Source organism: Typopeltis vanoorti, chromosome 14 (assembly GCF_054136105.1).
Source record: "Typopeltis vanoorti isolate ZY-2024b chromosome 14, IOZ_Tvanoo_1.0, whole genome shotgun sequence".
Taxonomy (NCBI): domain Eukaryota; kingdom Metazoa; phylum Arthropoda; class Arachnida; order Uropygi; family Thelyphonidae; genus Typopeltis; species Typopeltis vanoorti.
Window position 1 is genome coordinate 34,789,591 of NC_143562.1, and position 22,687 is coordinate 34,812,277.

The window sequence follows — 22,687 nt, forward strand, 5'->3', positions numbered from 1 at the left end:
GTATTTTAATTGGTGATCTACCGAACATTTTGCTTGTATTCCATTCCTATTACTGTCACAGACACGACACTGAAGATGTACTATTAATTTTAGTACGCAATATCTGTCCTTTTACTAATTAAAGATATCACTGTGGTTTTTACGTGTTTCTTTATTATTTAGCATTATACATGTCCATAAGGATATGTAATTGCCCATAATGTGCTTTGCATTATGGGCAACTGATATGAAGTCATTAGCCTCTATATACAAGTAGCCCATGAAGTTACTTCTTGCGCAAACTTTGTTTACTTACGCTTGAAGAAAGGATGAAACCAAGAATATAATTTCTTGGCATCCTTAGTTTATGAGTGTGAGGCTGGAGTTTTTAGTTTGAGCATTGAGTGTATGCTGGACTTTTTTGCCACATTTGTTGGAAAACCAAAGCTTGGATTTTGAGTGGAATGGAGAATAAAGGCACTTTTCCCAGTAAGAATAGTTTCAATTATGAGATCAGAGAAAGTGCTTGGATCAGAAGAGTGGAAGCAATAATCAGAATGTACAAAAGATGCATAGAAATTGCAAAAGTCATTCCAATTGGAACTATTTTAGTGCCATAGGATATAAGACTGAAATTGAAAAGAAATATGGAAAAAAAAAAAGAACTGTGGACATGGTTATAGTCACAGTTATCAATGTTGTTATCTGTCACAATGTTGTTATCACAGTTATCTGGTTGGCTGAGTGGTTAGCATATCTGCTCTCTAGCCAAAGGCTTCGGGTTCAAATCCCCCCCCCTCCTTCCGTGGGCATTGATGTTTGTGATTGTCTGTGAAAATAATAGTGGTGGTGGTCGGTGGTAGATGGCATTAGTGTAGATGATGAAGGTATGTTGCAAGTGGTGGAGACAGAGAGTTGTAGAGTAGGTGCTCTCCCTTGATGAGTCTTTGAACTCCCTGGAGGCATTGCATAATAATAATAATAATTATTATTATCTGTAACTCTGGTAGGTAGGTTAATAATTTGTTAGATCATTATACAGCAAACAATACAGCTTCTCTTCCATCTTGATCTGTAAAGTTAGAAAACAGGAACCATTTGGAATTGTGAAACATTGAAATCTGCAAGAAGATTATTTCATATGGGGGATTAGACTCTGCATGTGATCAACTTTCAGAGACAGATAATCATAAAGGTCATTATAATGAGAATTAGGAGAGTTGTAAAAACATGAGAACAACAAAATGAAGCAAGGAAATATTAAGCCAAAGCAGATCATATAATAGAGAATTCGAGGTCTCTTAACATTTGTCATGAGATAATGGTATGGCATGATGCCTTGTGGCAAGTTTATGTGAACTGTGGTCATGGATGCTAGCTGAAGTCCAGTGATGAATAACAGATTGGATTTGGATGTCTCTAAGTGGTGGTAGTGGTGCACATTGTTGATGTTAATATTAAGCTCCTGGATGTTGGTAAAGATTTTTTTTTTTGGAAGATTTTTTTGTTTGTTGTTGTTGTTTTGTTATATTTTTTGGATATGTTTTTATTTAGTTATTTATTTGATGTTTTAAGGATACTTGTGACATAAAGACTGAATAATATAAGCACGTAAACACAAGAACGATATTTAATTAACCAAATATTTCGGTCTGGAAATAGCAGACCATCTTCAGTGGCACTACACTAACAATAGATCATTTAAAAATAGAACAAGCCGCGTGATGTTATATCACTAAGTATTAAAGGGAATATTTTTAAGCAGAGACATGATTGAAATAAAGATATTAATTAATAATATTAAATAATATAAAATTAATATGAATTAATGAGTTATCCTGATTAGACTTCCCAGATTTTTGATATAGATATACAGTCATTCCAATTCAGGTTAGGACGATGGAGTAAGGCCTCTACGCTTTCTTTGAATAAACGTTCAAATTTATAACGGGATCTATGTAAGAGACGAGTTTTTGACCAAAGGATGTTGTGGTTAATTTCAATCCAGTGCCGAGCCAATCCAGATTTTTCAGGTTTGTTGTGATGAATGGAGGATTGATGTTCTTGGATTCTTTTTTCAAGAGAACGTCCAGTTTGTCCAAAATAGGAGAGATCACAGTTGCAGGGAATTTGATAAACTCCAGAAAGAGACATAGTTGAGTGTTTGTCTTTAGGAGAAGGAAAATGGGAAGATAATTTGTTAATAGGTGAATACGTAGCTGTTAACTCATATTTCTTCAGAATTCTTGCGATAGTTTCTGAAATCCCGGAGATGTATGGAATTGGAACTCAACGTATTGAATCTTTGTTGTTTTGTAGTGGATTATAAGAATCGAGAAGATGTTGAGTACTCTTTTCAGAAAAGCCATTGAGTTTCATGTGTTGTTGGATAGTAGAAAGTTCTTTCTGTAGAAAATTAGAAGTAGAACAATTAGTTTTGGCTCTTCTGATTAGACATTTTATGATTCCTGTTTTTTGACAAGGATGATGGGCTGATTCTTTAAGAATATAACGACCTGTGAACGTTGGTTTCCTGTAAACTGTAGTTGTAACAGTATTTGAAGGTGACCGAATGAGGAGAACATCTAAAACAGATAACTGGTTGTTTTCTTCCGTTTCCATAGTAAACTTTATACGATGATGTAAGGAATTGATACTGTTTAAAAAAGAAAGTAAGGAATCTTTGTTGTGCGGCCATACAGTAAAGATGTCATCTATATATCTTACCCAAAAGGATGGTTGAGGGAAAATAGATGAGAAGAGTACTTTTTCTAGATGTTCTAAATAAAAGTTGGCTAAAGCAGGAGAGAGAGAGGACTTTCCATGGCTGTTCCTTCTACTTGGCTGTAAAATTTGTTTTGACATAAGAAATATCCAGAGTGTATTACGAAATCAAATAGTTTTATAAATTAATTCATTTATTCATTAATTCATATTAATTTTATGTTATTTAATATTATTAATTAATATCTTTATTTCAATCATGTCTCTGCTTAAAAATATTCCCTTTAATACTTAGTGATATAACATCACACTGCTTGTTCTATTTTTAAATGATCTGTTGTTAGTATTCCACCTTGTATTTTTTTTAAACTGTTCTTGTAGTGCCACTGAAGATGGTCTGCTATTTCCAGACCGAAATATTTGGTTAATTAAATATCTTTCTTGTGTTTATGTGCTTATATTATTTAGTTATTTATTTATTTTGCAATTTTTGTTGTATTTTTGATATAATTTGAAATTTTCATTGCTTTTTGTGAGATTTTGTTTAAATGCAATAACATTATGATTTTTTATGCTATCTTTTATGTTAATACATTTTTTCATGTTAGTATATAGAGTAGAGGCATGTAATAGGGCTGAAGGACTTATGGATATCTCCTACACAGGGAGTACCCAGACCTCAACACAAGATGGCACGATAGTTCCTCCTGTAAGCTACTTACATTTAGACTCCTTCTGGGCACAACCTGGAAGAGTAGGTAGCAGCAGCAGGATTATTTTCCAGCTGATCAGGGAACCCCCCACCCACCCTACCCCCCCAAAAAAGTGTTACAAACATGCGATATTTCACCAGGTTTATTCCTGTGTACTATCTGATAACCAGTCTATGGAAACTGCTTTACTACTTTGCTATCAAATGGAGGAAGTTAGTTCAAAAATTATTGTATGGAGAGCATATGACCTGCACTGAATGTAACATGAAATGGAGAGGACAAAAATTAGGACCCCTAATCTAGAGACAAAACATGACAATAGCTACTTCATGCCTTCAATAAGCAAGGCAGTAGTGTTCCATGTATATTTAATATATCATGTATATTAAATTTTAATATACATGATAATGGAAGTCATCTACTACTCAGTAATCTAGCTGGCATTTCCTCCAATTAGAGAAGGCATGATTTCAAGATGGCAATATTCATCTTTCCAGAGCCCTATTTGTGGAAACAAGAAATTGTTGTTGATCTGGATGGGAGAGGATATATATCACTAGCCTATTAATTGTTTATTTACTTATTAAAATTTAATATTATAAAGAATGCTGATAAGAAAACATACTGAAAATTCTTGAAGGTAAAGATAATTGCCATATTTGTAAAAAAACATTCAAATTGTTGGCCGAGTGGTTAGCGTATCTGCTCTCCAACCAAAAGAGTTTGAATTCCATTGTGGGCATGGATGTTTATGATTGTCTGTGAAAATACTAGTGGTTGGTGGTAGATAGTGTTGGTGTAGTTGCAGTTCATTGTAGATTTGATAATAATAATTAGATGCATCAAATATTTTTGTTTTATTCTTTATCCTATTTTTTTTTAGTACCAAACTTAATAATGGGACCAAAAATAGTATGACAATGGAAATAATGCTTGACCATGAAGAACCAATAATAAGCAAGAATATAAAATAGTAAGAATGAAATACAAATAAAATAAAAATAAATACTAAGAATTAAAAAAAAGACTAAGAACTAAAAAAACCTCTAATATACATGACAAGCTAACAATATGAATGACAGTGTGCTGAGCATTTCAGCAAATTCACATTCAGAGCATAGAAGGTGAAAACCAGTTATGGGCTTGCCATGTGGCTCAAGAGATTAGATATTCATGAAATTGAATATCTAATTTTGTGATAAATACTCATAACTAGTTTTCATCTTCTATGATGAATTTACCAAAACAGTCAGCACACTGTTGTTCCTAATGCTCGCTTGTCATCTATACTACGTAATTTTTAGTTCTTAGCCTTTTTTAAAATTCATTTATAGTCTCTTTTTTTAATTTCTAGTCTTTTTATTTTATTCATGTTTTATTCCTGCTAGTTTATATTCTTTTGTACAATTATTAGTTCATCTTTAGCATTACTTTCCAATCTCATGCTATTTTTGGTTTCATTATTAAGTTCAATACTAAAAAAAGTAAGACAAAAATACTTGATGCACCTAATTTCTTATTTATTTTTTATTATTAAATTATTATTTTATTATATTTTATTATTATTATATATTATTATTATTATATATTATTATTATTATTATTATTAAAATCCTGTCAACTGCAAGTACTTTTTGCTGGTCTGTTTGGCCGAGTGGGAGTGGTTAGCATATCTGCTCTCCAGCCAAAAGGTTGTGGGTTCAAATCCCACCATTGGCATGGATGTTTGTGGGTTGTCTCTGTAAAAAAAAAAAAAAAACTAGTGATGGTGGGAGATAGATGGCGTTGGTGTAGATGATGTGGTTTGCTGTAGTTGGTGGATTGAGTAGTGGAGACAGAGAGTTGTAGAGTACATGCCCTCCCTCAATGAGTCTTTGGACTCCCTGGAGATGTCAGGCAATAATAATTTTTACAAACATGACAGTCATCTTTACCATCAAGATCAGGTATGTTTTCTTGTCAGTATTCTAATATTAAATTTTAATTAGTAAATATACTAATTGGTTATACAGGGATAGCTCCATTTCCATTAAGCTTTCACCATTACATATGCTTATTAAATAAGTGGAGTTACATTGAAATTTGTCTTTATAATATATTTTCAATTTTCATCATGTCATAATCTTTCTTTATTATTATTATTATTATTATTATTCGTGACACCTCCAAGGAGTCCAAAGACTCATCGCGGGAGAACACCTACTATACAACACTGCGTCTCACTACTACACCGAACCGCTACTATCAATCACCTACATCAACACCATCTACTGCCTACAACCACTACGACCACAGTTAGTATTTTTGTCTGTAAATTGCATGTGTTCTAAAGGGCCGATTTGTCTGTATGCAGGATGAAAAACCTGAGTTTCCGGGAGAAAAAACCCTGCTACCTCCGTATGAGATCGGCTAACTCACCTTCAATTGAAAAAGTCCATATAAAGATTCCTCCCTTCATGACAAGAATCGAACTTAGGCCTTATCTAATCGCAGGGCGCAACGTACAGTCGTCCTTCCAATTGTGCTACAGAGGCACTAAATTATTCTGAACCTCCAAGAAGTCACAAGGCTCATCATGTGAGGCCCATCTTAGACAACACAAAATCTATCACACCATTCCTTAAATCCAATGAAGTCCATGATCCAACCATCCTCCATGCAAAAAAGCCATTTCTCACTGCATTACTCATCATCTCCTTTTGCAATTTCAAGAGAGAGCCTCTTGTTCTTGCTTCTTCCCCTTGTTCTATTAGATGAAAAATCTCTTTATACCAATTCTGTAAATCCCTCTGAATAGTTTTAAATGTCTCAATCATGTACTCCCTTCGTTGTTTCTGTCCACAAAACTCTGCAGTTTGGATGTCCTTTTTTCCTTTGCTTAGGAAAACTGACCTGGGCTTGAATCATATGTAGGATACCAAATAATAATTATTATTATCATCATCGTTAACATCTGACCTCGATGGAGTGAAATTTACCAGAGGTCTATACTCTCTCTCATGCAAAAATATAAACAAACCATGCCTTAAACCCATTCACAGTTTCTTCATTCACTACGCTTTCAGGGCAATGCATTCCACTAACTAATCACCCTCCAAAGAAAGAACCTGCTTCTCATTCCCCTGCTCACATCCTCCTTGTACAACTTCCAGGGATGGCCTCTAGTTTTACACTTGCCTCCCTCTGCTCTATGAAAAATCTCCTCCACGTTGATCTGGTAACAACCCCCTCACCAACTTATATGTCTCAATTATATTCCTTCTTCTTCTTCTATTCACAAAGCTCTGTAAGATGCATTCCCTCAATCTTTCCTTGTATCTGACATTCCATATACCTCACACCGACATAATAAACCTGCCTTAGTGAACCTTTTTTGGACCCGCTCCAATAAATCCTCTTCCCCCTCTGAAAACCAGGCAACTAAATTATTATTATTATTATTCAGGCCTCCATGGAGTAAAAAGACTCATCGCAGGAGGTCCTTCCTAGGAAACACAAAGTCTATTAAGACTCATCATGGGAGGTCCCACCTAGGAACACAAAGTCTATCATACCATTCCTTAAAATCATTGACCGTTCTCGCTCTCACCACTCTATCAGGCAATGCATTCCGGTTCAACTACCCTCCATGCAAAGAAACTACTCCTCACCCTCTTGCTCACAGTTTCCTTTCGTAACTTCCAGGGATGGCCCCTTGTCATCACTCCTTCCAGCTGTTCAACCAAGTAAAAGAACTCCCCAGTGTCAACCCTGTAACCACCTCTTAACAGTTTAAAAGTCTCAATCATATCACCTCTCCTTCTTCTATCCACCAAACTCTGCAGTCCACATTCCCTCAACTGATCCTTATAACTAACATTGTACAGTCCTGAAACCATCTTTGTTATCTGCCTTTGCACCCTTTCCACAGTTAATTTATCCCCTTCAAATCCTGGGGACCAAATCTGAGAACAATAGTCTAAGTGTGGTCTGATCAGGGTCTTATACAATGGAATGATACCTCTTTTATCCCTGCAGGTCAGCGTACTTCTCATTATTGCAGCAATCCTCTGTGTTATCTTCACCACCTTTGCGATATGTCCCCTGAATTTCAGGTTTCTATAAATCATCAACCCCAGATCTCTTGTCTCCCCTACTTCCTCCAGTATAGCTCCTCCCATAGAGTATGCAGCATCCCATTGATGCGTCCCAAACCTCAAGACCTTACATTTTGCTGCATTGAACCGACATCCCCGTTCATTTACCCATCCATCTAGCTTATTTAAATCCTCTTGCAAGGCTACGACATCTGCACTATTACTAATAACCTTCCCAGCTTCACATCATCCGCAAACAACTGAATATCACCCTGCAATCCACCGACAATGTCATTGATATAAAGGTTAAAAAAATATAGTTCCCATAATAAATTTATATTGCAATAGATTTAATAGTATTGATATGATCACAGATGGATAAGAAAATAACTATTTATTAACTTAAAAGCTAATATTTCACTGGTATTATATCCAGCATCTTCAGAGCACACAACACAAAGTTTGTTACAAATGCAAGACAACCACAATCCGGTGTAACAGTGGGGCTACCATAAGTAATTGCAGCATGCAACACAAGACTAAAGTCCTAATAGGGTATCATTTTCTCACCTACATCACACCTTCTTAACCAATGGTTATAATCCCCATAAGATCGATAACTAAATGCTACCCAGAAATCCCCTCTATCTACCACAGAAGACTACAACAAAACTATCACCATCCGATACATTAAAGGCACATCTGAAAAGATATCTAGGGTGCTATACAAACACCAACTACGCACAGTATTTAAACCTTATGTAAAATTAGCAACTCTCATCCGTTCACCTAAGGACAAATGCACTCCTTTATCACATCCAGGAGTCTGTGAAGTGCCCTGTTCTTGCCTCAAGCCTACTATGGACAGACAGGAAGAACTGTGGACATCCGCCTCAGTGAACACAAAAAATATATCCGACGCTTTCGCTATGGCAAGTTGGGTCTGGCAGACCATGCTTTGGATACCCCTGCACACAGGATCAATTGGAAAAAAACAAAAGTAATGCACAGAAGCTTCTACAAGTCAGAGAGGTTGTTCCTGGAATCAACAGAAGCCTTAAAACATACTCCAAACCTTAACAAGTATGACTGTATAAATCTACCAAAGATTTGGGAGACAGTCATCCTAAGAAATTAATATTTATTACTTTTATTTTATTTTATTTTTTCAAACTTTCTAAGACTATTATTTGGACTACTATTGCAAAATTTTGAACTATTTATTTATTTATTTTTTTAATCCTAGATGGCACCCTATTAGGACTTGTGTTGCATGCTGCAATTACTTATACTAGCCCCACTGTTACACCGAATTCTGGTTGTCTTGCATTTGTAACAAACTTTGTGTTGTGTGCTCTGAAGATGCTGGATATAATACCAGCGAAATATTAGATTTTAAGTCAATAAATAGTTATTTTCTTATCCATCTGTGTTCATATCAATACAGTTTATAAATAAAGTAGGAGGAAAATGGATGAATGAAGAAAATAATTATGAAATCTGGAAGAAAAGGCAGGAGCAACACAAAATGAATGTTTGTAATGATTGTTTTTATGAAGAGTATATCCAATAGAGAATACCGATCAACTGAATCCAGTTGATCAACCTGATCCTATTACAACATCTGACGAACACATAAGCCTATCCACGTGCATAATAAATTTAGTTTAATCTTTATCCAAGTGTGAGCAAACAAAGTTTGCACCTGAAAATATCTTCAGGACTTAATATGGTGTTGTACTACCTTACTGGGGTAAGGTAGTACAACACTGGGAAACTCGTGGCAAAGGTGGACCAAGTAACAACACTCCTATCCCAGTATCTCCCATAATGCAAAACACATCTCCTTGCGAATATGTATAATGTTATGCATTAAGGGATTGGCCACTACCCAGACTAGTTTCGACCTTTATTGAGGTCTCTTCAGTGGGAGCTAGGCCCAGTGGTTGAGATACCAGGCAGAAGCAATAGCGAGGTCATCCTTATCTATAGGAGTTGCCAAAAGGTGTGCCACCTATTTTATTAAATTACTCTGGATTTAGAGAAACTTTGTTTGCTCACACTTGGATAAAGGATTAAACTAAATTTATTATAGTCTAACCAAGTGAGAAACTTTCAATATAGTTCCCAGTACTGAGCCCTGTGGGACCCCACTTGTAACCCTCTGCCTCCTTGAAACTGCCTACCATACACAATTCTCTGATACCTATCAGACAGCCAATCCTGAATCCAGTTGACCAACCTGATCCAAACCAATGTGCCACAACTTAATTATCAGCTTATCATGTGGCACCATTTTCTTGGATTTATCAAATGCCTTTGCTAAATCCAAGAAAATGGCAGTATATGCTTTTCCTTCATCTACTGCTTTTGTAACTTTATTATAAAAGGCTAGCATATTACTAAAACAAGATCGCCCCTTCACAAATCCATGTTGACTCTCACAGATAACATTACCCTCATCTGCCAAATGCTGTATATGGTCGCTAACTAATTTCTCCAAGATCTTAACAATTACTGTGCACAAACAAACAAAATCTGTGCATAATTGTCCATATGTCACCTGATCAAAGCCTTATGCAAGGGAAGAACCATAACCTCTTTGCTTCTGCATGTCAAAATGTCCCCCTCATTATTGGCATAATCTGTTGTGATGTTCTTACAATTTTAGCAGTGTGATCCCTAAACTTCAAGTCTCTGTCCCCCATCCCTTTCTGATCTCTCATCTCTTAAAACTCTTTCAAAATTTCTTCATTAATTGTATATTCTACATCTCATCAATGCCTACTAAATTTGAAGACTTTGCAACATTAAACTGATAGCACTACTCATTTACCTACTCACATAGTCTATTCAGATCTTCCTTCAAGGCCACATCTAATCTGCTCCTCACAATTTCTTCCCAACTTTGCATCGTTGACAAACAACTGCACATTTCCATTTGAGCTCGTCTCAATGTCATTAATGTACAAGTTAAACAATAATAGTCCCAAAACAGATCCTTGTGGCTCTCCACTAGTGACCTTCCTGTTTTGGGATACTGAAAAAAAAAAATACAAACTGCTTGCCACTATTTGACAGCCAGTTACCTATCCAATTCACTAGTCTCTTATCCAATCCCATCCATTTCAGTTTAGCTACAAGCTTGTCAAATTTAGCAGATTGCTAAAACATGACTTTCCCCCTCTAATAAACTCATGCTGACCATCATAAGGAATCTGTTATTATTAACCCATTTCTAAATGCTAGTCCTTGCCAACTTCTCTAACACCTTAACAACAACAACTCAGACAGATTGGCCTACAATTTGTAGCCTAAGTCTTATCCCCCACTTTATAAAGTGGAACAAATTTTTCCCACCTTCCATTCCTTTGGGTGACTCGTCCTGTTGCAAAACTCATGTTAAACAGGTGTACCAAAGGTGCCATTAATTCCATAGCGCATTCCCTCTAGATATATGGTGATATATCATCAAGTCCTATTGCATCCTCATATACCTCCTGCTCATTCACCATCAGTCCTCCTCTACCCTCTACACACCAGCTTCTCATGATGTCACCAGTGTTATCAACTAGTGTCATCCTCCCATAGTCAGTTTTCCTTCTACTTGCCATATATCAAAAGAACTCACTTTTCTTAGCTTGATTGGCTAATTTCTTCTCATATTACACTTTTGCTGTCTTTACCAACCAAGTCACCTTCCTGGCCTGCTCTTTGTATACTCTTCATAAAAACAATCATTACGAACATTCATTTTGTGTTTGCTCCTGCCTTTTCTTCCAGATTTCATAATTATTTTCTTCATTCATCCATTTTACTCCTACTTTATTTAGCCTCTTTTCCTTTGAAATACATCCAGACATTACTGCAGTTGAATAGCTCTTGGTCAATGTTCATGTAGCATCTGTCTTCTTCCAACACTATAGCTCCCAGTTGTCTCCTAAGATTTTCATAATCACCAGCCTTGTAATTCTACATATGTCCCTTCTGTAGAGAAGTTCTCACATGACTGGCCACAGCCCAGGTTCACTTCATGGTCACTCTCACCATCCAGTGGAAGATTAGACACTCCATTCACAATCACATCCTCTGATAATAAAACCAAATCTAAGACTCTTAACTCTCGTGTGTCCTCCATTGCATATTGCTTAAAATTGCTATCCCTTAAGAACTCAAGAAATTCTGTTTATTCCATTATGCTATCTCTTCATTCCAGTTAATATTGCCATAATTGAAATCACCCATAACAATCACCCTTCACTTACTCACTAAACCAAGTTGCCTATACATTTCTTTGTCTGCACCTTCCCCATTCTCTAGCCTGTAGCAACACCCCACCAAATATCTCATTCCTCCAACCTCCACTTCGCACCATACTGCTTCAAAACTGCTGCCGCTTTTTTCCCTTGTATTTCATCCTTATGTGGGCATAATTCCCCTGCTATTGCTATCATCAGCAGCATTCGCACTTTTTTTTTGCCTTTCCTATCTTCACAAAAACATTATATCTCTCCATTTCTATTCCCATCAAGTTGTCATTCTCATCCAGCCATGTTTCGGTTATTCCAACTATTTTCAGGCACATGAACTCAATCAATGCAACTTCATCTCCCTTATTTCTGACACTCGTAGCATATGTAAATAAGCATAACAATTCATTTCTTTGTCTATAACCATTCCTACTTATATTGCCCCACAACCTTTGACTTCTCACTTGTTCTTATTTGCTCATCTTGTGGCCCATATACCTCCTACCCCCAGACTCAACCTCCCCATGTATTCCATGCCATTCCATTCCTGTGCTGATCATCCATGCATATGCATTCATTACTGCTTTCAGAATCCATTCTTCTTACACTGTGTGTGTCCACAGTGTGGAGCCACAGTCCTGTTTTTCCTGGCCCACCCCATTTCCATGTCCAACTTGCATTCCTGTTCTCACATTCTCCTCTGCATTCACAACCACATCAGTCTCACCTGGTCCACTGTCCTTCTTATTTACGTCATTTCTGACTTCCACTGATACCTTATTTGAATCACTCATTACGCTTCCTTCCATCAGCAAACTTTCCAAATGGCTCACTCCAAAGTCATTCAGATGCAATCCATTGCTCTTATACAGTTTCATTCATCTGTCAGACTCATCCTACACATTCACAAACTGCACTCCTTTCGCTTCACAAATTTCTCACTCCAAAGTCATTCAGATGCAATTGTTATATTCTTTTTTTTTATTGTCTGTGGTCTGTGTGACTAAGTGACTGCCTTATTGTTATATCTCTAACTGTCTTTACTTTAACTTTAAAGTTAACATTAAAGTTCCCTTTTTTTTTTGTATCACTTAATATCAGATATTTGTTTGCCGACAAATTTGTATTGATTAAAGACTGTGCCAGCCGGCAACTAAACTTTGATACATTATCCAAGAATACTTAAAGAAAATGTAGGGATCATGAGGCATGCAGTCATGGTGCCGATTCTTATACCACTATTGGTTTCCCCCTTAATGCACGGTATGTAAGTTTTCAAACGGTAGCTCAATCCACAGAAAGAATGACAAACTCATTTGATTGTATATAAAGAAACACATTTATTATGGCACAAAGACAAGTATACATGTTAATCAAATCCTTAATCTTAAAAGAGTCTGGGTTCCCTTTACTCAATTAATCACATCCAAAGCTTCTATGTTATAGTCCCTTACTTGACATAAATTTCTCACTTCTATACGTACATCTATTCTCAGACTCTTATAACTAAGTTACCTAATATTATCACACATGTAATATTGCATATATACACAAGACAACTCAATAATTCTGACATGAACTTCTCTAGGGTAATACTTCTTATTCTTACTTAATCCTCCCTCCAAAAATTTTAGCTAACATTTAATTATGTTCTGACCATATAATATTACTGTTCCTAAATCACACAAACAGTTCGGGCCTCGGCCTCCTGTTCGCCTGGAGCCTAATATGCTTTCTTCTCAACCGCAAACAAAAGTGTCCAAATCGCAGACTGTTCTTATAGCACCACATGGAAATAGCATGTTTCCTTAACTTCTGCTTCCTTACCCCACGGTTACTTTAATCCAACATTTAACATAAGAAAATCTTACGCTTACCGTTCTTGCCTTGAACTGGATATTCTGGTCTGCTTACAGTATCTTCACTGATGGCGGCCTTGCTATTCCTTTGTTTCCATACGAACCGAAAACACTCATACACAGATTTGAACACTGATGTTGATCTCATCAGTGGCTCTTTCTTCTTATCGATCTGAATACATTGTAGTTGCAGCCTTGGCCCACGTAGCATACATAGCAAGGGGGGGGGGGAATTCTTGCTACATGTGGCAGCAAGCCCTACACAGCTCTCTGACAGGAAACTAGGTGCCGACGAAACCCAGAGACAAGAGACAAGAGAGCGATTCGAATCCCCGCCAAAACCTTTATACCTCAAAACAGGTCCCTCACTCGGCGGTGTCGTCACGCACACGGCGACTGCCGATTGGACGCCGTTGCCGCGAACTGCTTTGGCATGCCTTAAACTTGTATTAGCTTATACATATTTTTATGGAATTTATGCATGATTTTCTATTTTAATTCATTTACAATCATTCTCTATTTAGTTTATGGGCTAGTATAGCAATGCTTACAATTTACAAATCTTAATATATATGTTTTTAGGTCATAAATAAGCACATTTTCTGCCTGGAGGCATAAGCATGTCCTTAACCACTCCTTCTGAGGTAACCTTATGTTGGGTCGGAAAAAGGATGACTCATCAAAAGTGAATCAGCACTTTTTTCCGACCCAACACAATCCATTGCTCTTATACAGTTTCATTCGTTCCTCAGACTCATCCTACACATTCACAAACTGCACTCCTTTCTCTTCACAAATTTCCATTAACATTCCATTCAAGATCTTTGCTCTCTGCTGATATCTATCCTACATACTCTCTATTCCCAACCAAATCATTTGTTGTAACCATAACTACTAACTCCCACACACACACACTCTTGCTTCTCATACCAAGTATCTCAATCACTCTGTTCATTCTCTCTCCTGGAAAACAGACCTTGTGCACCTTCTCATCCACCACACCTTTTATGATAGAATCTCCATTATAGTACTATTCTTGAGTCATTTTCTACTTTCTTCTTCTATATTTAAAGGACTTGTTGCCTGAAAGTGACCTAGCCTGTTCGATATGGGACTGGCAAACTTATCTTCAGTTATAATATGTTTGTTCATTGCCTTTTGAGGAAATTTCATCAATATTCATTCACTACTGATGAATTCACCATTCACAGTATTCACTACAATGTACTTATGCTTTCACTCACCATGAGTTGCCAGTTAACCATGGTACAGAGTGTGAACACATTTTTGCTGAGAATACATGTTCTGAATTCTCATCATTGTACAAGGATTTTATGCAATTTTATAAGGTTTTTCAGCCAGTCATATTCCAGAATGGCTATAGATTTATCATTCTATATGCAAACCAGACCAAGAATATTTATATACAAAAATGTGATATACTCACTAGCCTTAGTTTTTTGGGGGGCATAATCCAAACAGCCAATTCTTTTTCGCCTGTCTACCATAAGCTCTGCATTAATTTTATATAAGTAGTCTGAAACAGTTTCATAAACTGCTACAGACCACGTACATAATCAAGTGAATACATATAGCGAACCTTGTGGTGGTTCACACATTAAGAGAAATTAACACTGAATTCTAGAGACAAAGCAGTAACTACTTTGAATACACATCTGCCATGCTATACACTGAACAGTCTTCTTCTTCTTCTTCCTAACATGGAAATTTAGGCCATGTGGCCTGTTCCGGTCTCATGCCATCTCTTGCTTGGTCTTCCAATTCTTCTTTTTCCACTTATTTTGTATCTGTATAATATTTTTGGTAGTCTACTGTTGTCCATTCGATTTAAATATAGCCATTTTTGTTTATACAGTCTTATGTAGTAATTAATTGGTTTTATTTTCAGGGATTGTAAGATTTCTTCATTTGTTTTGTGATCCCACTTATATCCAGCTGTTTTTCTGAGGAACTTCATTTCTGCTGTTTGAATTCGTTTTTCGTCTTTCCTTTTCATGGTCCATGTTTCGCTTCCATATAGTAGAGTTGGTTTTGACAAGACATTATATAGTCTGATTCTAGTGTGTTTTTGTACCAGGGATGGCTTAAATATATTATTTATTATGCCATTTACTTTGACAAAGTTTGATATTTTAGTGTCTATGTCTTTTTCTTCTTCGTATGATAGATCACATCCCAAGTATCTGAAAGTGTTTACTTGTTCTAGTATTTTATTATCTATCACTATTTTACTTCTTATTGGGTTTTCTCCTTTGAATGCCATTATTTTTGTTTTTTCTTTGGATATTGTCATATTATATTGCTTTGAGATATCATTTAATGATTTTAATGATCTTTGTAAGTCATCTTCTGATGTTGCTAATACTATTTGATCATCTGCAAATAGTAGTGTATCTATCTTCATTTGCGGGGTCATTTGTATACCAAATGGGTTATGCTGTTTCCAGATTATTGTCATATTATATTGCTTTGAGATATCATTTAATGATTTTAATGATCTTTGTAAGTCATCTTCTGATCTAATACTATTTGATCATCTGCAAATAGTAGGGTATCTATCTTCATTTGCAGGGTCATTTGTATACCAAATGGGTTATGCTGTTTCCAGATTGTTAATATTTCATTTATATATATATTGAAAAGCAGAGGTGAGAGGGTACATCCTTGTCGTACTCCTCTTGATATATCTTTCCATTCTGAGGTGTGTTCTAATTTAACTGCTATTTTATTTCCTGTATATATATTTCTTGAATAGATTGTAAAAGTTGGTTTGGTATGTTTAAATCGGTTAATATTTTAAACAATTTTTGTCTACTAATTTTGTCAAAGGCTTTTTCATAATCAATAAAGGCCATGTGTGTTTATTTTTGAAATTCTCTTCTCTTTTCTATTAATAATTTTAAAGTAAAAATTGGATCTATGCAGGATCGGCCTTTTCGGAAACCATTTTGTTCTTCTAGTGATTTGTTTTCTACAATGCTGCTTAGTTTCTCTTTTAATATTCCTGCATATATTTTATATCCTGTATTCAGCAGGCTAATTCCCCTATAACTATTGCAATTGTCTTTATTTCCTTTTTTATAGATTGGGATAACCAGTGCTTTTTTCCAAGAGTTAGGGGTTTTTCCGGACATCCAAACCATATTAAAAAATTTCATAAGTCTTTCATTAAATTTTTCACCTGCATTTTTGTATAGGTCTATATTTATATTGTCTTCTCCTGGCGTTTTCCTATTTTTCATCTTCTTTATTATATTTTTCAGTTCTAACATTGTGATATTTTCTGTTAGGTCATTCTTTGTCTTATAAAATTTTAATTCATTGTTCTCATCTGTCCAGAGATTTTGGAAATAGGTCACTCATTTTTCTAAATCTATTGTTTGTATTTTTATCTTTTCTTTTATTTCCTTATTCATGTATTTTATTACTTTATAGGTTTTGGGTTGTGACTTAAATAAATCCTTTTCTAGTTCTGTTACGAAATTGTTCCATCTTTCTCTATGTTTTTTCCTTACTTCTCGTTTTGCAATTGCACTATTTCTTTTATACTCTATTTCTGCTTCTATTGTTTTGGAATTTAGCCATTTCTGGTAACTGTCCTTTTTGGTTTTTAATATTTGGTTTTTAACACTGAACAGTAAATATTTTAATTATAACCATGTAATGAGAAACCATCATCATGCACTTTAAAATAGTTCTTAAATATAATGCATGCATGTGCTTACACAGATTTTCACAAACAAATACACAAAAATCTCTGCGTACTTCTGCTATTCAGTTCAATCCCTAAATATCATCAACATTCTGTTGTTTATTATTTTAACTGTATAATAGAACACAGAAACTAAGTAAATAATTAATTTATTAACTTGATGCTGATATTTCGCTGGTATTATAACCAGCATCTTCAGAGCACAAAAACACTGTTTGTCACAATACGCGAGACTAAAACAACATGGTGTACATTAACAAAATTGTAGCAGCAACACAAAGACTAGAGTCCTGATTTTGGCGCCCTCTATCTGAAAAAAAAAAAAAAAAAAAAAAACGCTATCATATATTGCTAGAGTCCTAGAAAAGTGCTAGTTTTTCCTTAATATGACTGTCTCCCAGATCTTCGGCAAGTTAATACAGCCATATTTGTTGAGATTTGGGGTGTGTTTTAGGGCTTCTGTCGCCTCTAAGAACAATCTCTCTGATTTATATGGGTTTCTGTGTAGTACTTTTGTGTTTTTCCAGTTGATCCTGTGTGCAGGGGTATCCAGAGCATGGTCTGCTAGGCCCGACTTCCCATCATGATATTTCCGGACGTATCGTTTATGTTCGCTGATGCGGATATTCACAGTTCTTCCTGTTTGACCGTAGTAGGCTTGATTGCATGAGCAGGGTACTTGGTAGACTCCTGGAGTACCACTAATAGAAACCCTCAATCTACTGAAGTCACACTTCCCCCCTGATATATTTGAACTATTCAAATTCACAATACATGCAGGATATTTCACATGGAAAGGGAAAATATACAAACAAATTGATGGGACAGCCATGGGCTCCCCCCTTTCTCCCCCCCTAGCCAGCTTTTACATAGAACACCTGGAAAAACAAGCAATCAATACAGTCACTCTCAAACCAACACTTTGGCTACGCTATGTTGATGATGTGCTTGCCATTTGGCCACATGGCCCTGAGACATTGAAAACATTCCTAGCACATTTAAATAGCCAACACCCAAAAATCCACTTTACTATGGAACCGGAAGCCAACAACTGTCTGCCCTTCCTGGATACACTCATTACACGTCTCCCAGATGGTTCCTTATCATTTTCAGTTTTCAGAAAACCCACACATACAGGCAGATACTTACACAAACAGTCACACCATCATCCTTCTCAACAATATGGCATTTTAAAAACGCTAACCCATAGAGCGAGAGCAATCTGTTCAAATGACAAGGCTCTTACTGCTGAACTGACTCACTTACGCCACACCTTCTTGGCCAACGGCTACAATCCACAAAAAATAAACAAAATACTAAACACTCCTAAGAAACCCCTCCCACCATCCACCACAGAGAACTACAACAAAACAGTCACCATCCCTTACATTAAAGGCACATCCGAAAAGATCTCAAGAATTCTCATTAAACATAAACTACGCACTACATTCAGACCATGTAGCAAATTAGCCACCCTCATCCGCTCACCCAAGGACAGCATTCCTCCTTTATCACATCCAGGAGTCTACCAAGTACCCTGCTCATGCAATCAAGCCTACTACGGTCAAACAGGAAGAACTGTGAATATCCGCATCAGCGAACATAAACGATACGTCCGGAAATATCATTATGGGAAGTCGGGCCTAGCAGACCATGCTCTGGATACCCCTGCACACAGGATCAACTGGAAAAACACAAAAGTACTACACAGAAACCCATATAAATCAGAGAGATTGTTCTTAGAGGCGACAGAAGCCCTAAAACACACCCCAAATCTCAACAAATATGGCTGTATTAACTTGCCGAAGATCTGGGAGACAGTCATATTAAGGAAAAACTAGCACTTTTCTAGGACTCTAGCAATATATGATAGCGTTTTTTTTTTTTTTTTTTTTTTTCCAGATAGAGGGCGCCAAAATCAGGACTCTAGTCTTTGTGTTACTGCTACAATTTTGTTAATGTACACCATGTTGTTTTAGTCTCGCGTATTGTGACAAACAGTGTTTTTGTGCTCTAAAGATGCTGGTTATAATACCAGCGAAATATCAGTATCAAGTTAATAAATTAATTATTTACTTAGTTTCTGTGTTCTATTATACCGTTAAAATAATAAACAACATGTTCGACGAACACATAAGTCTGTCCACATCATCAACATTCTTTTAATGTGATATATCTCCACCTATTTAATGAGTTTTTTTTAGTGTGTGTTGTTGTTGTTATTACCTGTATGACGAGCATTCTAGTAAACCCCATAAATATTATATTATATAATTACTTTTCTGTTCCAGCATCCAAGTGGGAGTCTTTTGCTGTGGACCTCCATTATTAAGGCACCGTGTAAAGAAACTTTGCCAAAGATCTTGTCTCCGGGGTGAACACTTTTTATTTCATCATGAATCATTTTCTTGACCCTCCCTTTATTTATGGTTAGGCTTAGTGCATTTATACATCCTCCGTCATGCCGGCATGCATGATCATTAAAAGGCATCAATACTCATCATTAAGTGAGCAAGTTAAAAAAAAAAAGCAATATATGAACAATGAAGTTCTTCAGATGATATGAGTACCTCTAGAACTGAATGAATGAACTTATGCATATTGTAGATGTAGCTGCATGATACAGCCATGTGTGAAGAAAAAAAATGCAAATGCAGGATATCTTAATATTTGTATTTTATGTTATGTACAGAAAATGGAAACTTTATTCCAATGTGCCATATTCAGAAGCTGTTTTCATCATTCCAGATAGCTGTTATGAAGTTGCAGAGCTTGCACCAGATATCAGGTTTCATCAGCTATACTGTCTCTATAAAGATCCAGTAAATAAATAGGCGTACAGCCTTTTGTAAATGGAAGTATTTGTATTAAAAAACTAACAGTATAAATGACCGGAAATGTTGTATTCATAGAAAGTCTATGAAATTTCAGCTGAATTATTAAAATGATCAATACCGATTTCTGTAGATTAGGAATGATTAAGTGATATGTACCAAAAGAGAAAATATTTAATACAAAAAAAAAAAAAAAAAATTTTAAACTTTATTATTAACTTGATAATGCAATGCATTTTAGTCTTGTCTGTACTAAAAATTATAAATTAAAGATGCCAAGAAATTATATTCTTGGTTTCATCCTTTATCCAAGTGTAGCTGGGCGAGTGGTTAGCGTATCTGCTCTCCAGCCAAAAGGCTGCAGGTTCGAATCCCACTGTGGGCATGGATGTTTGTGATTGTCTGTGAAAGTACTAGTGGTGGCGGCGGACAGTAGATGGCATTGTGTAGTTCCGGTTTGTTGTAGTTGGTGGATTGAATGGTAGAGACAGAGAGTTGTAGAGTAAGCCCTCCCTTGATGAGTCTTTGGATTTCCTGGAGGTATCGCATAATAATAATAAGCAAACAAAGTTTGCGCATGAAGTAACTTCACAAATAAGCTCCTTAAATATAGAGGCTAATATATTTAATAAATGCACATATCCTTATGGACAAGTATAATGGTATGCATTATGGGAAGGGCTACTACCCAGACTGGTTTAGACCTTTATTGAGGTCTCATCACTGGAAGTCAGACCCAGAAGTGATACCAAGGTTGAAGTAATGCAGAAGTCATATTTCTGGGTAGTGGCATGGTTCCTGTAATGCATAGCATTATACTTGTCCGTAAGGTAGTGCATTGCATCATGGAATACTAAGGTAAATGATGTGAAGTCATTAGCTTCTATATACAAGTAACCAGTTGTGAAGTTACTTCACATGCAAATTGCTTACACTTGGATTAAGGATGAAACTAAGAATATAATTTCTTTGCATCTTTAATTTCTAGTATAACCAAGTGGAAAAACTTTCAACTTCAGTGTCTGTACTAAAATACTGTTTATACATAAACAAATCCTGTATTTTAGGTTTAAGCTTCACAGTGAATTATGTAGTTTCAAGCAAGGTAGAAGATGATTTCTATTGCTTCCACCTGATTGGAAGAATGCATGACTCATCCAGTCCTTTCTCCATTCATGATTACTAGTGTACTGTAGATTTTCAAACCTTATGCAAATGAAAAATTGTCATTAAAAAAAATTAATTTTGGTACTTTTGGTAGAAATGTTTCAGAGTTTTGTATCTCCAAAGACCAGATCGTATACATAAACATTGCTTACCCTCCCTCGATGAGTCTTTGGACTCCCTAGAAGTGTCAAGTAATAATAATAATAATAATATAATAATAATAATTACGTTAACCTCTTCTGGATGTATTTTAGCAATTATTACTGTTGATATACAATTTTTTTTTTTTATGGCTTCTAAGGATGTTTTATTTTAGTGGTGTTTTATTGCTAAGAATGGTTGAAAGGCTTTCATAATAAGCATAGCAAGCATAATAAAACAACATTCAAGATATAATTTGTACCCAACAGTTAAATAATACCAACATTTCTAAAGGTTGGACAAGATATAAAATCAGAGGCAACTATAAAATATATGGAATACTGATTTTTGTGTTTCAACTTAGTGATAAGTTAAAATATTTTATAGAAATTCTTTATCACTCTTAATTATTAATTATACTTATTAACTTCTTATTATCACTTATTTTAGGCCACGTGGCCTGTTCTGGTCTCATGCCATCGCTTTTTTGGTCTTCCAATTTCTTTTTTTTTCATTTATTTTATATCCGTATAGTATTTTTGGTAGTCTGCTATTGTCCATTCGATTTAGATGTTCTAACCATTTCTGTTTATTAGTATTAGTATTATAGTATTACTTCCAAGCCTTCATGGAGTCCAGAGACTCATCATGGGAAGTTAGTTAATTGGTTTTATATTCAGGAATTGTAAAATTCATTTGTTTTATGGTCCCACTTGGTACTTCCAGCTGTTTTTCTGAGAAATGTCATTTCTACGATTTGAATCCATTTTTAATTCTTTTTTTTTATGGTCCATGTTTCACTTCCATATGATAAAGTTGGTTTAGACAGAATGTTATATAGTCTGATTCTGGTGTATTTTTGTACCAAGGATGGCTTAAATATAGTGTTTATTATGCCATTTATTTTAACAAAATTTGATATTTTAATGTCTATATCTTTTTCATCTTCATATGATAAGTCACATCCCACGCATTTGAAAGTATTTATTTGCTCTAATATTTTCTTATCTATCACTATTTTACTTACTGGGTTTTTCTTTTTTGAAAGCCATTATTTTTGTCTTTACTTCTGATATTCTCATATTATATTGTATTGTTCTGAAATTTCATTTAATGATCTCACTGATCTCTGTAGATCATCTTCTGATGTAGGAGGGTGGTCTGAAAAAATGTAGGGATTCTGAAAGTAGTAATGAATGCATATGTGGGGC

General features: G+C 35.6%; 1 protein-coding gene across 8 annotated transcripts in view; it reads left to right on the plus strand.

Annotated features, from left to right (window-relative positions):
- LOC150099360 (NADPH oxidase 4-like) overlaps window positions 1–21,411 on the plus strand; it is a 268,482-nt gene extending 247,071 nt beyond the window's left edge. For 5 of the 8 annotated variants that reach the window (XM_090403808.1, XM_090403809.1, XM_090403811.1 and 2 more), the window contains one exon: window positions 19,626–21,411. In XM_090403808.1, the coding sequence (XP_090259934.1) occupies window positions 19,626–19,746 (121 nt within the window). In that variant the 3' untranslated portion in view covers window positions 19,747–21,411. Of the gene's footprint in view, window positions 1–4,299; window positions 4,330–19,625 lie in introns of those variants that run through there. The other 3 variants (XR_016549355.1, XR_016549356.1, XM_090403810.1) reach the window with 3 other exon arrangements.
- The last annotated feature ends 1,276 nt before the right edge of the window (window positions 21,412–22,687 follow it).